This window comes from Gobius niger, assembly GCF_951799975.1.
Source record: "Gobius niger genome assembly, chromosome: 11".
NCBI classification, from domain to species: Eukaryota; Metazoa; Chordata; class Actinopteri; order Gobiiformes; family Gobiidae; genus Gobius; species Gobius niger.
The window spans coordinates 15,615,919-15,634,700 of record NC_136862.1 but is presented as its reverse complement, the minus strand read 5'-3'; the positions used below and the strand labels follow the sequence as shown (position 1 = coordinate 15,634,700).

The 18,782-nt window shown below is 40.8% G+C and overlaps 1 protein-coding gene across 1 annotated transcript in view; it reads left to right on the top strand.

The window, feature by feature from the left end:
- The window catches only part of LOC306970274 (unconventional myosin-XVIIIa-like), a 50,781-nt gene extending 34,295 nt beyond the window's left edge, over nucleotides 1-16,486 (top strand). Inside the window, exons 28-43 of the mRNA XM_079566188.1 lie at nucleotides 708-835; nucleotides 993-1,147; nucleotides 2,405-2,528; nucleotides 2,666-2,866; nucleotides 3,120-3,230; nucleotides 3,676-3,780; nucleotides 3,963-4,109; nucleotides 4,641-4,754; nucleotides 5,446-5,562; nucleotides 6,303-6,386; nucleotides 8,023-8,160; nucleotides 9,207-9,392; nucleotides 9,472-9,611; nucleotides 10,096-10,140; nucleotides 14,504-14,626; nucleotides 15,096-16,486. Of these exons, the coding sequence (XP_079422314.1) occupies nucleotides 708-835; nucleotides 993-1,147; nucleotides 2,405-2,528; nucleotides 2,666-2,866; nucleotides 3,120-3,230; nucleotides 3,676-3,780; nucleotides 3,963-4,109; nucleotides 4,641-4,754; nucleotides 5,446-5,562; nucleotides 6,303-6,386; nucleotides 8,023-8,160; nucleotides 9,207-9,392; nucleotides 9,472-9,611; nucleotides 10,096-10,140; nucleotides 14,504-14,626; nucleotides 15,096-16,434 (3,257 nt within the window). The 3' untranslated portion in view covers nucleotides 16,435-16,486. The remainder of the gene's footprint in view (nucleotides 1-707; nucleotides 836-992; nucleotides 1,148-2,404; nucleotides 2,529-2,665; nucleotides 2,867-3,119; nucleotides 3,231-3,675; nucleotides 3,781-3,962; nucleotides 4,110-4,640; nucleotides 4,755-5,445; nucleotides 5,563-6,302; nucleotides 6,387-8,022; nucleotides 8,161-9,206; nucleotides 9,393-9,471; nucleotides 9,612-10,095; nucleotides 10,141-14,503; nucleotides 14,627-15,095) is intronic.
- The last annotated feature ends 2,296 nt before the right edge of the window (nucleotides 16,487-18,782 follow it).

The window sequence follows — 18,782 nt, the reverse complement described above, 5'->3', positions numbered from 1 at the left end:
GGTGCGCCGTTGCCCAGTGGTCTCTTACCTGCTGCGAAAGTAAGCTTGTGCTGTGGCTTTTTCTTCCACCTCCTCCGCCCCACCTCGACAGACAAGCCATTACAGAGCGTATCTGAATTCTTAGATGAATGAGAAAATAATCGTTGGGATCAGAGCCGGTGGCCCTGCAAGTTGTCATTATGCTATATATATGCTAATGAGCAACTCTGATGGAGGAGCTGGTGTTGGTATGAAGGAGAAATGGACAGCCACTAAAATGATAAGGCTTTGGAAATGAACCTGAACCCGAATGTGCTGCTACACTTCTGATAGCCTCTGACAGCTGCAGAATTAGGGTCGACTAAGAACTGTGAAAGTGCCACTTAGACATGTCCTCCTCTAACTACTATTGTGGTGTGCTTTGAATCTACCGCTAGGTTTATCCAAGATTAGAGCTGAGACGTTCGACACTGCTTTGTACTCATTGTTGAATTCATTTGACCTTCCGAGGTCCGGATATGATGAAAGAAGTTTTATTTCCTAAAAGATTGTGGGGTTCTGATCTTATCATAACTATCGCAGCAAGTATAGTACCCACCATGATCCATAATTTCTGAGCTTTTTAGTTTTTCTCTGAGTTTCTAGCCGGAGCGTGCACCACATTTAAAGGCAGGAGACTCCCAAATGTCACACACAGGCGTTCTCTTAAATCTACGTCGTCCCACCAGGAGGAGAATGGCGGATCAAATACAACCGAGCCATTCGTGAAATGGAGTTCACCAAAAAGAAGCTCCAGCAAGAGTTTGACGACAAGCTGGAGACGGAGCAGCAGAGCAAAAGACAGCTGGAGAGAAAGGCAAGACACTTTATGTAACATTTTTATAGCTTATAGCTTAACATATTTGTAAGATTTCATTGTTATTTTATTTTATGTTAATATTGTTTATTATGATCATGTTTCTTTTTTCTATTCCAATTAACATATTTAAAGAGGACATGTGTAAATGTTTCAGGTGGCTGATTTGCAGACAGACCACGAGGATGTGCAGCGCTCTGTGCAGCAGCTAAAAAAGAAGTGCCAGAAACTGACGGCAGAGCTGCAGGACACCAAGCTCCACCTGGAGGGCCTGCAGAGCCGCAACCACGATCTGGAGAAGAAACAGCGCAAGTCAGTTTGAAAAAGAGTTGTCTGTCTATTTTTATACCTGTCTGTGCGCGCCTGTCCATCAGTCTGCTCCCGGCCCCTGTCTCTGTCTCGCAAACACATTAAACAGAAAGAATGGCTCTATTCTCCTTGGATGGCTAAGTGCAGACACTCAGAGCCACCCAGCAGAAACACTGAAGTTTTCTTTAATTTTGAACAGTGAGTGAGATGTTCTGTAATCTGTGGAATTGCATTAGCAGCGAAAATGACTCAGACTTTAAGCACTTGAAGCTATCGCCGTGGCAGAATGTGATCTCTCCCCTGTGGCTAATTGAAGATGCTCTGTGGGTGAAATTATTTTCAGCTGCGCTCCAGAGAGAAAAACAGAGAGTTACAACGAGCTGACAGCATGAAACACTTAGCCGTTAAGTTCACCAACCATAAGTGTTTCTGCCCCAGACAATTGAAGACAACATTTTGCACATTATTACAGCCCAGTTGTAAATTGATGGCTAATGAAAGGAGAAGAGCCCTGAGGCGAGCAATCCAGCTGTGGATTCTTCTAAGTCCAAAGTCAACTATGTAATAGCCCTTTCCTTTTATTGAGCAGTTTTATTTTTTAGCATTTATCCTTATCTTTAAAGGTGCATCATGCAACTTTTTAATGCGAAAAGAAAGTTCATATTTGTGCGTATTTTACCTTGTAGTAACCCAGCGGCTGTATGAGTGGTCAACATGGTGCCTTTACTTTCGATCACAGTGGCCTCTACATTGCTCCGGGATCAATTGTTTTGTAGGTTTTCTGGTGTAAACCTACAGTTTGTAGGTCAGCGGTGAAAACCCTCCAAACAATTTATCAAAGTAAAGGCGCCGTGCTGACCACTCATACACAAGGTCAAATACGCAGAAATGTCAACCTTTTTTTCCACATAAAAAGTTGCATAATGCAGCTTTAAGCACATGTTAAATGTTGAAGCTGTAAATTATATCATATGCCATGAAATTCTGAAAATTTGGGTGACCTTGTATTTGTCTTTTATTTTTCTACCAAAAGCAAAATGACCAGTGCTAATTGCCATCTACCTCTTAATTAAATGATGAACTGTTAGATTAGTTCAATAAACAGTTATTGTTTATTCAATATCTGCAACAGTGTTTGTGGATGGATGTTTTTGATTTGAAAGGTCAGACCTGCATTGCTACTTTCCAAAATTCCCCTTTTGTGTGGCTTTATGTAACTGCCTTATCTCCATGTTCACCTGTTGTGGGCGCTTGTTCCAGATTTGACCTGGAGCAGAACCAGACTCAGGCCGAGGCACAGAGAGAGAGGAGCCAGAGGGAGAAGCTGGCCCGCGAGAAAGACATCATGACTACTGAGATGTTTAACCTCCGCCAACAGCTGCAGGTAAGCCACTTCACCATACATAACCAGATGCACCCTGGCTCCCCCTCCTGGGACACACTGTCGGTTCCTTGTGCGTCCTGTGTGACATAACTGGGCTGCTTTCGACACATGCTTTATTGTACATCTTTCATCTGCAGGACAAGGACGCAGAGCTGTGTGCAGCAAATGTGAAAGTTCAGCAGCTGGAGGCCGAGCTACAAGACATTTCCTCCCAGGAGTCCAAGGATGAAGCCTCACTGGCCAAAGTCAAGAAGCAGCTCCGTGACCTGGAGGCCAAGGTCAAAGACCAGGAGGAAGAGCTGGACGAACAGGCTGGGTCTATACAGATGCTGGAGCAGGTGCAGTAAAGGCAACATTATGATATTAGGGTTAAGCTCTTTTATTTTCTTTTTTGATAGATTTGTCGGAAACAAGAACTGGCATAACAAGATTGTTTTAAAGTAATATTCAGGAGGACAATATAAGTGCAATGTTTTCATTAATTTTGTCACTGTAAAATTTATTTGAATAATTTGAAAATAAATGAAAAGCTCTTCAGCTTTCACTTAAAACAGCCATAAAAAAGTCAGTGCATTATTTGTGCTTTCCCAGGCTAAACTGCGCCTGGAAATGGAGATGGAAAGGCAGCGGCAGACCCACTCTAAAGACATTGAGAGCAAAGATGAAGAAGTGGACGAAATAAGACGTTCCTGTAGTAAGAAGGTAATGTAAAAAAAAAACATGTGTTAGTTGACTAGTCAGCGATTATTCCTTTGAATAGCCAAGTAGTCTAACAATTACTTTCTATATAGGTAGTACCTCGAGGAGTGTTTTGTTATACATATTATCCAGATTTATATCAAATAAAATATGCTACGGTCCTCTTGATGAATAATATTAGAAATTAAATTTTTTAAGCCAAACCTGTGTTTTCCTGTTGTGCCATTTTATTTGCAGCGCTGTCATTATGTAAAAAAAACTATTTCAGAGAATGTGTATAGACCAGGATGACAATGACCTAAATTAATTATTGACTTTACGCCGATTAGTCAAGACAACCCTATTCATGCTGGGTTGAATAGTCAATGCAGGAGTAGAGTAGCTTTAAAGTTGGTCTTCAGAGTGTTTAACTTCTACATCACTCCTCATGTGTTGACATGCCCTGCAGCTGAAGCAAATGGAGGTACAGCTGGAGGAGGAATATGAGGACAAGCAGAAAGTCCTTCGTGAGAAACGAGACCTTGAGTCCAAACTATTGAACGCCCAGGACCAGGTACAGTACATAATCCCATCTCCTCTGTTCTCTGTCACCGCCGGTGAGTACATGTGACTGAGAGCGCCACTTGTTTTTGATTGGAAAGACACCACTTTTGAGGCTGGAGAGGTGCTGGGGGATTTTCAAGCATGATGGAAATCTAGAGCCCTGTGTCTAAAGGCGGCTGTTGTGTCCTCTAGGTGAGCCAGAGGGACGTGGAGAGCGAGAAGAGGCTGAGAAAGGACCTGAAGAGAACCAAGGTCCTGCTGGCAGATGCACAGATCATGCTGGACCACCTGAAAAGTAATGCGCCCAGCAAGAGGGAGATCGCACAGCTCAAAAACCAGGTCTGTCACACCATTCAATGTAAGACATGTATGTACACAATTTATTTTACATGTGGTCTGTAGTTTGTAGTCTGTAGTTAAGCTAAAGAGAATAGAAAATGCCTTAAGAATCCTTGTCTACAGTATGAGTACAGTGGTTTAGCCTTAGTGAAAGCTTTGGCATTTGTGTTTATGTTGCTCAATTACTCTCAAATCAAAATTTAAATGTAATTGATCAGTAAATCATCAAATCAAAAAGACTGCAATTATTTTGCCCGAACAATGACTTTTGTACCCTTGGAAATGTTTGTGACAAACAACCCCGTAGTTTTGATCTCGACAAAAGCATTCTTTCTAAAATCTCTAAAGTCTCTAAAGTCTCTAAAATGTTAATGACCCTGAATGTGTTTAAAAAGTTTGTGAACAGAATCAAAAATCTAATTTTGATCATAATACTTTACGGCCGCTACTTTTTAATTAATTATTGCTCGATAGTCATTGGTTTTGCATCTCTGGATTTTATTTCTTTTTTTTATTTCTATCACCTTTTAGCTGGAAGAGTCAGAGTTCACCTGTGCAGCAGCAGTGAAGGCCCGGAAATGTATGGAGCTTGAAATAGAAGACCTGCACATTCAAGTAGAGGACATTGCAAAAACAAAGATATCAGTAAGTTTTACAAATTTCTCCTCCACATTTTAGATTTACAAACACAGAACGTACATGCACACATTTTTACAGCTGTACGTATACATAGAGAGAGAACTGCATGCAATTGACAGAGGAGTTTGAAAGATACTAGTAAATTAATATGCACACAACATCAAGCTATAGTGGATGTTAATATAATCATTGCCCTTTAGCTTGTGTCTAATAGATGAATAGGTTTGTTGCCTTTCTTCATCTGTTGGTTAATGACTGCCTCATGAGAGCTCTGCCTACACTTCACTCTCACAGACTGAGGATGTTTGTGTCTCTGGGGATGCGACACACCGGGCTGTGTGCCTGTGCTATGCTTGTTAATATGAGCATTTATAGCCTGGGAAGCTCTGGTAAATGATTTATATTATAGGATATATATTGAGGGCCCGCGTGTCCACCCTCGATCGCAGAGGAAGAACTGTGAATACGACATCACCAGTATGCTGCGCTGGCCTCACTTTCCCCCACCTAAATGAGCCAATTGATTATCTCCAATTGGTCTCATCCTCAGCCAGACCGCCGTCCACATTATGTTCTATTGCCATTAGATGAGATTCTGCCCGGCTTGGCCAGCTAATAACCATTTATCATATTCAACAGCTCATGCATAAATCTTGTCATTCTCCACTAAATTCTGTTTCCCTTTCACTTTGCGCAGTTGGAGGAACAGGTCAGCCGTCTGCAGAGGGAAAAGAACGATCTCCAGTCGAGAATGGAGGAGGACCAGGAAGACATGAATGAACTGATGAAGAAGCACAAGGCTGCAGTTGCACAGGTCAAGACGTTAAAATTCATGTCAGGACTTTTGTCAATTAATTCCAATTAATTATTATTAATAAGATATTAATCAAAATTAATCACTATTCTTTAGCGGCACCTTTTCACTTTCCTTTTCTTGAAATACGTTGCTTAGGGACAAACCAGAAACTATTTTACGGTCAGACTTTACTCACACAGTTAAGCCGACATATTTAAAAAAGATAATTCTCCAAATAAATCAAACTGCGATTTGAAGTAAAGGAAGTGAAATATACCACCTCTAAATAAATTATACTTAAATTCAATTAATTGCGATTAATAGATTACAAAGGCCATAATTAACTCGATTGAAAATTTTTATCGACCACTAGTTAAAATATTTCAGCCATTAAATAACTAACACAAAAGCAAAAATAGCAATTCAAAGCATAGTAAAACATAGTACTTTACTTTATTGATCCACAAGGAGCATTTTTATTAAGTAGACAGCTTAAGTAAGATAAAGTAAGACAAAGGGTGAAAAACCATGTAAAACCACAAGAGCTACTGTGACTTGCTGTCAGGTACTGAATTACTCGTTCCTTTTAGTGTATCTCATTATATTTTTTACTACATCCAAAGTAAATGTATTCCAGCAGCTTTTCCATTATACACAAAAATATTAAGTTACCGTTAACATCTATTTTTACACAACCTGGTACATTATTTCTGTATTGTTTATACATAACTAAAACATGACTATTGACTGTGTTGCAGTCCGCCAGAGACTTAAACCAGATCAGTGACCTGCAGTCTCAGCTGGAAGAAGCCACAAAAGACAAGCAGGAGATCCAAGAAAAGGTACAAGACACGTTGAAAAGCTCTGCGGGCGGCTGCCAGGGACAGGCTTGCTGCCTCAACAGATCTTTCCCATTAGCCCACTGCTTTTCACACAAACCTTCTGATTTTGACAAAAATACTGGATTTCTATGGCAGTTTGCAGCTCAAAAAGTGTGATTCAATTTGCATGTAAATAGTGCAATAGTAGCAGAGCCAGGTGTTTTTTAATAGAATGGTTTGCAATGCATCTTTGTGTTGGTTGACATTTCCAAAACACACCACATATGATTTACATAATGCTAAGGCAAAAATACACTTTCTGCACAATATGCTGTGAACATTGTTTTCATAATTAACACCATTAAATGCTTCCAGGAAAACATAACAGGTACTTTCAGTGGTTCTATTTTGTTTGTTCACCGTGCCTCATTAATCAAATGGGTGAGGTGGTGTGGTTAAAAGGTTAATGCATCTGATTCGATGTTGCGCTCATAATCAGGCTTTTATGTTGTTTTTCACTGGAGATGACCTCGAACTTGTCATGTTTGGATAAAATCCTTTTTTGTTTATGCTTTTTTTGCGATATCAATATTAACTTAGTTGGAGGTTCAAAATAAATTAGCAGCATAATATTTATTTAAAAAAATAAAAATAAACATACAAGTTGTAAAAAATGTATATAAAGATAAGACAAATGGCCAACCATCTACATAAAACATTAGCAATGAAACACAATGATATGAATTTATTAAGGGCTGTTCCTCCTGCATTAGGCATGAGAAGTGCTTTTACACAAGGTAACAGTGGCTTTATTTGTCTTTTTACACCCGTACAACGAAATTGCAAAGATCAGGTGGATGGTTCATCCTGAGCCGTTGTGACTCCGCTGTGGGCCAACCACTATGTTTTTTAGTGGCATGGTAAATCAGAGGACCCAGAGGAAACATAAATATGCAGACACAGGGAGAACATTCACTCACACATTCATACATACCCGTCCACACAGAGAATGGAGGGAAGCTGGGACATGGCAGGCTCAGTGTCTTGCTCAAGGACGCAATAACACCTACGCAACTGCTTTTGAATTGCAAAACTCCTCCCAACAATATATCTCCAATCGATGTTATGTTAAGCCATCAGAACAGTGAAATTTCTTTTCTTTAGAGAAAGACAGCACTCTTAGTTGATCATGAAATAATTGGCACACACAGTCTTTGTCTCGATCACCCTGTTTCCCCTCACAAGTCACACAGGAGACCACTGTATATTGTTAAGAGCTGTCTCAGACATCAGTGATTGCCATCTACAGCATCTGACCTTCAAGTGGTTATCTCCTCCCAGGAGGCGTGCGGTCTTGTATCCACTATCGTATCAAAGACTCTCTAAATCCACCCCTTCTTAGAAGTGAAGTTGTTCATTAAGTACCGTACCGCCTTTGAGGCCAGTTTCATTTTCTGTATCTTTTATCAGTCTCTGGAAATGTTTTAGATGGCCCAAATCAGTTACTACGCCCGATCTATACTATACAGTTTGAGCCTTTGTGGAAGACTGGGACACATAGAGGTTACTGTTCAAAAACATTGTAGATAACCTGGAAAAGTAGTGTTCAAGTATGACTGATGATTTGGATATTTTTGTGTGTGTGTTTTGCCCACAGCTTCACTCCCTGCAGAGCCAGCTGGAGTTTCAGGAACAGTCGATGGTGGAGAAATCTCTGGTCAGCCGACAAGAGGCCAAGATCCGCGAGCTGGAGACCAAACTGGAGTATGAGAGGACCCAGATCAAACGCTTGGAGGTGGAAAAACAACTCACTGTGTCCTGTGAAAATGTTTATGTTTTGCTCAGGGAAATTGGTGCATTGCGTAGATGTAATACTCACGCAGAAGTGAAGAAAGGAGAAAAAGAGTCTCTAACTTTAATAATTAACCAAGCTGAAACAGTTAATGAGTGTAGTAGTAGTGATTGCTTTAATTGCTATCTCTGACCTAAAACCTAGCCCTAAGATGGCAGGCAACAGGTTAAAGCAGTACTAACTAACTTGTTTACCTTTTTGTAGTCTGGTAATACAAGTGATGATGGGATGATTGTGGGGCCTTTCATCTCCCCCTGGTGTCTCTGGCCAGAAAACTACCCTTGCAACTTTCCCTGCTCCGACCCAGAGGCACCATGAACACTAATGTAATCACGACGAAAAAGCTAACAAGCTAACGTGCAAAGCTAACTTTGGGCTAGCGCCACTTTAGCAGTGTTTACAGCCAAGTTGGAGTGACAAAAAATAATTATTGCGTAATTGGGTTGTGGCACAATGTACGATATCGCTCTCTCCCTTTTCTGTCAGTGTAGTATTTACTCTCATGGACAATTAATGAGTAAAAAAAAAAACGTAACATGCTATGACACCTGCAGTGGTGCTTATGACCTCAAGGGGCATGAATTACTTAGTTCTGCTTTAAGCTGAAATGAAAAAAAAGTTCTAATTTTATTTGTCATATCGCCCTATTTGATACATTAGAGTAGTTTTTCCTCGAAACCCACCTTGTACATGTTGGAGTCAGGTCAAGGGAAGCCCATCCTCCAAGGTTGGGAACCATTGTATTAGAGCAATAGTACAAGATTAGCCTTTGAAAGCAATTTAAACATTCATTTTTTATGGGATTCCCTTTTTCTTTTCAGCAATTACAAAAAATGGCTGTTTGCAGTTATAGTGGAGTTTACAAGCTGTGCTATTAGCAAAACTTTCAGAACAGAAAGTTCTCTAACATTGTTTTCACAGATGATTCGAAGCAGTCTCTTTATTCTGTTGAACTGAAAGCTCACTTTATATTCACTCTTATCCCTCAGAGTTTAGTGACCCGTCTCAAAGAAAATCTGGAGAAGATGACGGAGGAGAGAAACCAGCGCATAGCAGCAGAGAACCGTGAAAAAGAGCAGAATAAGAGAATCCTGAGGCAGATAAGGGACATGAAGGAGGAGATGACCGAGCTGTCCAAGAAGGAGGCAGAGGCCAGCCGCAAAAAACACGAACTGGTAACAGCTGCGCGCGATAGATAACTTCCGGTAGATAGCACTCACTTGCGGCGCACTAAAATGTAATCCTCTCGCCCAGGAAATGGACATAGAGAGTTTAGAAGCCGCAAACCAGAGCCTGCAAATGGATCTGAAACTGGCCTTCAAAAGGATAGGTGACCTGCAGGCGGCCATCGAGGACGAGATGGAGAGCGATGACAACGATGATCTTATTAACAGGTAAAGTGCGTTTTTCAATCTTGTGGGGTCTCATACGTGGAAGAGAGATACAGCTGTGCAGAAATATAGCGCAACAACCTGCTTAGTGCGGAACAGCAAGTTTTTATTTTCAAAAAGGCTGTCAGTCACGACCCAGTCCTTTTTCATATCTCCCACGTTGCCACATCAAATCCACCCTAACCCCCTTTGTACTCCCACCAAAGCGGTTAATTTGATTCCTATATTTCGTCTCCACTGGTTTCCCCATGTTTGCACTAGAGGTAGAGAGCTGTGTAAAGCTGTGAAGTCACTCAGGTAAACAGATGTCCCGGACTGTTCACGAAAGATCAAATACATATGAGCACCGTTTGAAAAGGAGTCAGCAAGGAGCGGTAACCGATTCACAACGTCAGACGCCGCAACATGTTTTTTGTTATGCTACTGGGTACCATTTGGTGTTGTTTACGTATCTCACTTTTTCTGTCTGTTTTTTTTCTTCTGGCAGTTTGCAAGACATGGTGACAAAATACCAGAAACGAAAGAATAAAACGTGAGAAAGGAAAAATGCATGCTTTGTCTTCTCACCCATTTTAACAGCATGAGGGAATAATGCAGTATTACTTTAGACTTGCTGTGTGGATAAAGCATTTCTTTAAAGAACGCAACCTGTGTGAGCATTGTGCATCGAACAAAAAAAAAAAAAAGGCTACCCCTGCTGTTTCATTTTCTTTCATTTTATGCCTTCAGTTGTTTCATGGGTCTGCCTGTGTTTGGAACATACAAAAAAAAAGAAACACCCACCTCGCACATTCTCTCGTTAACCGGCGCGCTAAAATATGCCTGAGCTAAAAAGCTGCAAATAGTAATTGACCTGCCGTAATGCTGCATCATTGTCTCCATGAACATCATCAGCCGCCATCATTTGCTAAATTTGCGCCCTCTTCGGGGACCTTCATCTTCTGCATTTGTTTGGAATCATGGCTGCTTGCTGTTGAATTCATTTATTCTCTCCTCAGTAATTTTCTCCTGCTCCCTCTCCAAATCACATGGAGCCAGTTCATTCGGGGGAAAATAGATGTTTGATGATCGTTTTGAGGCCAACATTTGAACCTAGTATTGAAGGGTTTGTTTTGCAAAGCCTCAAAAAGTTAGGACTAGTAGGACTTTTTGAGACTCATACTAGGGGACCCATGTTAATTAATACGCACTGTCCCATCTTAAACAAATTGATAAATAAATACATGAATAACTCCCTGGCTAGCACGAATAGAGTTATTTTTATGGATGGGTTTCAGTTACATGGCTTTTTAACCTCTAATGAACCGAGCACCTTTTCTACAGCTTGGCTTTACCCAAATCTAAAAGCTTCTTGAAAAAACTAGCAACCTAGAGACAAAAATTAGATGAAAACCAGGATGAAAACGCAACAAAAAAAAAGACGAAAATGGGACGAAAATGTGACAAAAATGTAATGAAAAAGTGACCAAAATTTGAAAAAAGGGCCGAAAATGTGATGAAAATGTGGTGAAAAAGCAACAAAAACGCCACAAAAATGGCAACAAAGTGACAAAAACGCAAGGAAAAAGAAATGCTTAAATGAGTTGTCATGGATAGTCAGTTAGTATTCATCTCTATACTGGCCAAAATTCTCTTTCTACTTACACCATACGCCGCACTGTCCATTTACTGTAGGCAGAGGTCTGTGGTATTACTTTAGCCCATTGATTATTTTTTCTCACTGCTTTATATACAGTAAAATGCACAAGAATGGGTTCATGCATGGGTTGCACATAAAACAAACAATTTCAATTTACACGCTTTTCTATTCCTGACTAATCCTATTTGCTGGGTCTGTGAAGCACTTTATATTCATATCGTTACAAATGATCACCTTGTGTAGCTCGGCAATGCTTAGTCATCACTCTGAATTCTAATTGTGTTCTCTACAAAAGCTCTGTGTTTGACAAAATTACATTTCTTGGCACTTTTGCAGGAGACATTTTGTGGCTTGTAAAATAATTTAAACCTTCATCCCAGTGTATTAAAGAAGTGTAGCCGTTACTTTGATGCTGACACAACCTTCGCAATCTGCAGGCTTAACCTCTGATTGCTTTTTGAGAGATCAGCGGTGCACTTGTCATCCCATTTCTTTTTTATCACTATTCTCTGCTCAGACAAATCAAATGTGCCACTGCATTTATTTTGTCTTTGTACCACTTAGAAGACAGGGGGGAAAAAAGCCACTTGTTGGTCTTTCTTTTTTTAATTGTGTTTTTCCATCCTTCAGTGTTATTGCATTAGGAGCCTGACTGAACGAATTTAGTGAGGGGTGTTTTTCCTTGTATTAACAAGTATAAATCTCCAAGTATTGAGGCACTCCTGCTTGTCCGTATCAAACAAAATCATGCACTCATTGGTAAAACTGTATCTCAAAAAATACCCCAAATGAATAAATATTCTATTACTGACTGGCTACTATTCAGGATGCATCCCACAGATTCACATAGTTTCCAGGTTTACACAGGAACCCAAGCTCAACAAAATAGATTAGCAGGTGAGTAAAAACTGTCATCTATTTATCAGTATGAATATAAAATGGTAATATATTTTGTTAAATTATTGAAACAACTATTTTTCATCATTAGCCCAAGGTCACTTTTTGTGAAGTGCAACTACGACTACATCTATATCGTTTGACTATTTGCCAATACCAAAGCCTTGTTTTATTGAAAAGATACTATCCATATCTGGCGTTGCTTCTTTCCAAGTGCTAAACTGATAGAACCAAGCCATATATACAGAGTTTGTAGCTGACTGTAAGCATTTGTGACAGAGATTTACAACCGCTGCAGCCCAATTGTCAGAAGCGATTAACGTTCACTTCTAAATTCTTGGGGCTTTGGTTGTATCTACAAGCCTCAGGACCGGTTAGCTACTAGTGTGAGGCCAAGGACAAATCACTTGTGACACCATTTGCAAAGCACTCAATTGCAAGCCACCTTTTATTTTGTTTATGTGTGTTCTGGTGAGTGGGGGATAAAGGGTATAATTTAGCTGCGGGGGCTTCGCTAGTTGTTTGTGCAATATATCATGCTTAAATAGGAGGGATAACATAGCTGATGAATGGGCCAGTAGAATGATAAGAAGGAAGCTTTAAGTTTTATGAGCTTATTCCACCAAATATTTTATGACAAAATAAGTAAGCATCTACATTGTGCATCTTTGTAAGCTTGGATCAAAGACACTATTTTAGTCTAAAGGTATCTGAATATTACTTATACTTCACCAGTTTTACTTCACTTCCTGTGCTTTGTGGCTCAGTGAATAGATATTTACCCCAGCATTAGAAAATACCTGTTCCAGTATTGGCATAATATTTATTTTTACTACTGCAAGGTAATTTCTAGGCACAGGTCTGTCTTTTCAGAGAGCTTTATGATTCATATTTGAATCACCCTCATCTTTTTTAAATTTGAACTATTTTAACATTTGTTCTAAAAAACAGGGTAGAAGATGAGCCCATCTCCTTTAAATGTTCCACCTCACTAACGTGGCAAGTAACAAAAGCAACACACTGCGGAGTACCAGCAGTGCCTTCTTTTTGTGAAAATGCTTTTAAGCAGCCCACCAAAAAGGAGCGGTATTAGAGAGGACACTTTGTTCTTTAGAAAACCCGAGTAAATGTGAAACACAATGCACAGTGACAAAGCAAATAGTATGTAGTTCAGTGGGAGCACAGACAGATGTCTGCGCTATATGGACAAATGACAGGTCTCTGCACTTCAACTCCATTGAAAGGTCTTTGTTTATTTGTATATTCGATGTAAGCATTTTGCTGTGACGCAGATAGATAAGCTCATTCCAGATGAAAGATCTGTTACCTGCTGTGCCTCTCCTCATTTTTAATGACAGTCAGCTGTCACAATGCTCTCGACGCTGCGAAATCTTTAATTCAACAAGAGTAAACAAGGTGCATACTTTAGATTGATGAAACATGACGTTTTGAAAGCTGCATCACGGAAGGGCATAAATAAATCTAATTCAAACATGACAGGTCAGACATACTTATACAGGACTGCCATTTATCACCAAATGTAATCTTTATTGAGGAAAACATTCATCCTGCTGCAGATATTAAATGAATTTAAAGTTTTCAGTTTTTAAACAAAGTCAAACCACCAACAACTTTATGAAAGTCAAATGTGGCCTTCGCTGCATCCTTGAGCTGCTTTTAAACTGTAATGTGAAATTGATTTTCACACATCACACATAAGCAGGCGCCAATGCCATATTTGAAGAAGCTCATGTGAAGAGGTTGAATTTGACATCAATATATTCCACACATAGCAATCATTAAACCAGCACTGATGTTAGGTTTCATTCACCTCATCCATGCCATTTCCTGACGCATTAACCTTCCTGCACAATGGGATGCATAATTTAAAAACATTCACCACTGATTGGAGACAAATGAAAGAGGATTGACCTTATCCAAGTGGGATCTCCTGTGCTTTTTCACAGGGAACTAGAGGTCTGCATGTATTGATTGTTATGTCAGGAGTGAGGCCACAGAGCTGTCTCATGGCCCCACTCCAATAGCAATCACTAAAAGCAGGTGACATGCCACGCACATGCAGCCCAAAAGCACACAAACAAGTTAATTATGCCTCCTAGTGCATCATCTATATTCTGTCCAGATCACGACTTTGCCTTACTCTTCAACATCTGTTTATCATTCGTGCTATTTTTACACCGCTGGCTATCAAACTAATTGCATTTAATGTGTGTGAATTCTAACCTCTGCTGCTTGAGATTAATATTAACATTCCATTAATTTTGTACATCAACAAACCTTGAAAGCTTCATTTTGAAATCATCTCCACATTTACTAATAAATCCCTGTTGTTTCGTAGTGGAGATGAGACAGAAACAGATTCAGAGGTGGAGGATCGTGTGGATGGAGTTAAGTCTTGGATTTCGAAGAACAAAGGCACAGCAAAGACTCAGCCAGAAGAAGGGAATCTAAAGAGCACCAGGTCAGTCCTGTCATCTTTATGCATCATGACACATCACCACAGTTCATCCCATCACTAACAGTGTGATAAAACCCGGAAGCATTTCCAGGATTACCTGGGGCACTTTGCTCCAGACGGGCGGGTATTTCCTATGATGAGGTGTCATTGCTCTCTTCCAGTAATCTGTCTAATGACAGGAGCCAGAATGAGAAGCGGCTGCTGTCAAATTTATTGAAGTGGCCCATGGCGAGTTGGCACGCCTGTTAAATGGTGTCTAGCCTCAGTAATATTGCCTTCGTCCCTGGCTGATTACCTCACTTACTGTGTACTGTACATAAGAGCAATCAGCAGGGCTTGGTCCCAAGGGCAAAATGAAAATGACAAATTGACGGTAAAACATTGAAGTCTAGTGCCAAAATTACTGTAGTTCCGCATACCTTGTCTTTCCTTGTCTGTGGGTGATTGCTAGTGTTATTTTTCTCTACTTTAGATATGCAGCAAATGCAGATGTTGTTGATGTAAAAGAAGTTAAGGAAAAAACAAGTGATGGGGGTAAAGATGAAAAAGAAGTGGACCTTTCTCGATCTGTGTCTGTCATGAGTTCATTGAGCTACAGGAAACGCTCCAACCTGAAGGACTCAATAGGAGGCACAGGTGACGAGAGTTCACTTTTCAGCACTCTGAAAGAACAAATGGACACACCAGACCACAGCTCCATTCGCAAATCCAAATCCAAGTCTGGAGACCTTCAGGACGACTGGAAGAAGAGCCAGGCTTCAGAGGACCTGGACGACAAAGGCTCTGTCATCTCGATGGCATACTCCGAAGCCACTAGTCGAGCCCGGAAGAGTTTTGAATCCCGCTGGACTTCTAAAAGCAGCCCTGAGTATGACAAGGAGTCTGTGGTCTCCTCTGTCCGGCTTTCAACCAGACGAAGCATGCTCGACATGGATGACGGCGACGACAACAAGTCGACCATTAGCAGCGTCAGCCGCACTAGTCCTCGCTCAGTTCACCGCAGCTCCTCCTGGAAAGATGAGAGACGCAGCGGCTCCCGGCTGTCTGTTGCTCGCAGCTGTGGTCTTAGTGAGTTTGGGCTGCACGTTGACGATGATGACGATGGTCGTAGTGTTGCATTCACAGAGGGAGGCACATCGTCTTACAGTCCGCGCTCCCTCAGCAGAAGCTTCTCAAACCCCGGTCAGTCTTCAAACCCTGACAGCGCTCTACCAGAATTATCCGACATCAAAACTGTCTCCCACCGCAACTATTTAGACCCTGACCTAGAAGCTGCCATCAACGAAGTGCTAAGTTTCAAGCCTATAAAGTTCAAACGCAGCAAACTCGATGAGTCCAGTGACGAGGAGGATGATGATAAGAAAAGGGAGAGCATTCGGAAAAAAGATAATGAAGGGTTAGGCACGTCGAGCTCCTCTTTGGACTACAGAAATCGCCCTTCAAGCACCCTCAGCACCAGCAGCTCCAGAAGCCGCAAAGACAAAAAATCCAAAGTCTCTCTGTCTGATGATTCCTCTTCAGATGAGAGAAAGCAGAGCAGAAAGAGCTCAAGGGGGAAGAAAGGCAAGAAGTCTAAAAAAAGAGGAAAGAAAAAAGTTAGCGAATCTGAATCGTCTTCATCATCTGAGTCTTCCTCTGAGTCCTCGTCAGGGTCTACCATCTCGTACCGCAGCTCCAACAGTGTGAAAAGGGCCCCCAAAAAAGGATCTGATGATGAGGAGTCTGTAGGGACAAGCAGAAAAGAAAGCAAGAAGAAGAAGAAAGTGGACAATCTGGTGATGAAGTACCTCTACAAGCCTGACAGTGACTGAGACCTACGACGGCAGGTGACGCTTGGTGTGAATATAAAGAGTTCCTAAATTTTAATTGGAAACTGCATGTCCATCTTTGATCCGTTTTGTTTGGTCTTGAAAACATTCACAATAACAAGCATGTGTGTGACAGGATTTACTTTTACATAGATAATACTTTATATGCTTTATAACTTCAACCATGAAACAGTATTCTTTCCTAAGACGAGAATGCTAACTACTTTCTGTTTTGTAAAGATGAATGGTCTCATGGAGTGCTAGCGTTGCTCCTAATGATGTTTTTATAGCATCCTAAGTACAGACTCATGGTATAAAACAGTCTCTAGTGTTGTGGCATGAGCAGATGTTGAAAAGGGGACATTTTGTTCAGTGAGAAGGGTTTAAAGCTGCGCAACACAACTGTTATTTTAGTGGATAATCTTCTATATCACAATTAAAAAGCCAAATTTAGCTTTGGGGCTTCAAAGGGCGATCTGTTTAAAAGAAATGTATTGACAGGCGCAGCATCTGTCTGTCCTCTGCTAGTCTAAACCAAGCGCGCCAAAGTGAGTCATTATTTTCGGGACAGTTGTCCTTGAACGCTCTCTCTCCAGTGGCGTATTAGCCTCTGTATAAATAACAGAGGTGTTCGATAGGATTATTATACAAGCTCATTTAGGCTAAGGTTATTCTGAAATACAGTTTCATAAAACTACTCAAGCTTTCATCACGAGACCACATTCTGCGTTTATTTCTAGTTAGAGTTAAAGATTTTAGTAAAGTCTTTAAACACAAACTCAAAGACAAATTATTACGTATTATTTTATCATCTGCATTCATCAGCATTAATCCAACTTTTCAGCGTTTCACACAAACACAATATTTTGGCAGTGAGTGGAATTTCACACCAGACACTTCCCCATATGTGACACCTCCAAAGCCATAAGTTATGCATCGCAACCACAGTGAGACTTCTGTCACTTTGCTATGTGCTCTCTGCTTTGTTAGGATTACATTGAATTTGCTTCCAGTTTTCATAGCTTTCGAAGGAAACAATCCAGCTTTCCAACTTTGCGACTCGTAACATTATGACAAACAACAGTAACGACTAACAGGAATAGATTCATTTTGGTCCGGGCCCTTTGTGAATAGGGCTGCTTCTATCAGACATGAGATCTGTATTACATAAACTGATCATTAACTGGGAGTTATCGCTGAACACTGTGGGCATTTACCAGCTTCATATCGGTCTCTACTAATAAACAAGTAGAGGTGACTCATTTGCTACTTTCCTTTTTGCATGTGAAGTCAATATTTGTCTTGGGGTGTCTTTCTCTCAACCTGCACACCATTCATATTCTGGTTGCTGATTTCCGCCTCCATGGAGATGCCTTGTTTACCGCCAAGGGAGCGGTGTAATCTCACAGTCTCAAATTGCTTGCGGTTTTGCTGTACCATATTTTAATAGCAACTTTTTCTTCCGTTGGCTATTCGGTTTTCTACCCCGTAATGATATAATGGTGCTGTGTGTTTTTTTTTCTTTTTTTCTTCCCCCATCCCCTGCAGCCCTCCCGTGTGTCAGAGCAACCCGGTTTTGGGCAGATCTGATGAGGACGGCGACGTGGACAAAGACTCGAGCAGCCAGCCACCCTGAGGCCGAGCTGCGCCACAGACCACACCGAGGTCACATAATGCTTCCAGACACAAAACATAAAATTGTATGGGTCAAAGTTTTTACCACCTCCAGAGACGGGGCCGTTTTTTTTTTTTTTTTATGCTATCATTTGCTATTGTGCGTGCACTGCAACTTGAGCACTATCAGACCAACTTCCTGTCACTACTTTATACTAAAAGAAGGCGGATTTTAAGGCAACTTTTAAGCTCCCGTCTGAACTGTGCTGTCAGAGTATTGAGATAGCTCCGCCAAGAGGATTTAGATAAGCCTGAACGTCTCTGAGAAGGTCCGACCAACTATTAGGAGCGCCCTTATCTGCCCACGCTAAATGTGGGGGGAATTAACCCATTTGCTATTAATGACCTGCTTTAATGGGCAGCAGTTACATGTACTGATTGTTAACGGGTGATGATCTTGGCCCCCCTTTGTGTGACATGTGTGATTTTTATCATTGAAAGCAATTGGCACTGGCTGTTAATGGCTTATATTGCTTAAGAAGTGTTGTATGTATGTTGTAAGTAAGATTGTAAGTATGAATTCATTATTAGAGTGTTGTAAGACATAGCATTTTAAAGTATTTATTGTAAAAGTATCCAGCGGTTCTCAACGGGTGGAGGAGAATGTAAGACCATAGGAGGTTTAAGTATGATACTTGCTGTGTAGATATTAAAGGGCATATGACACATTAGACAGT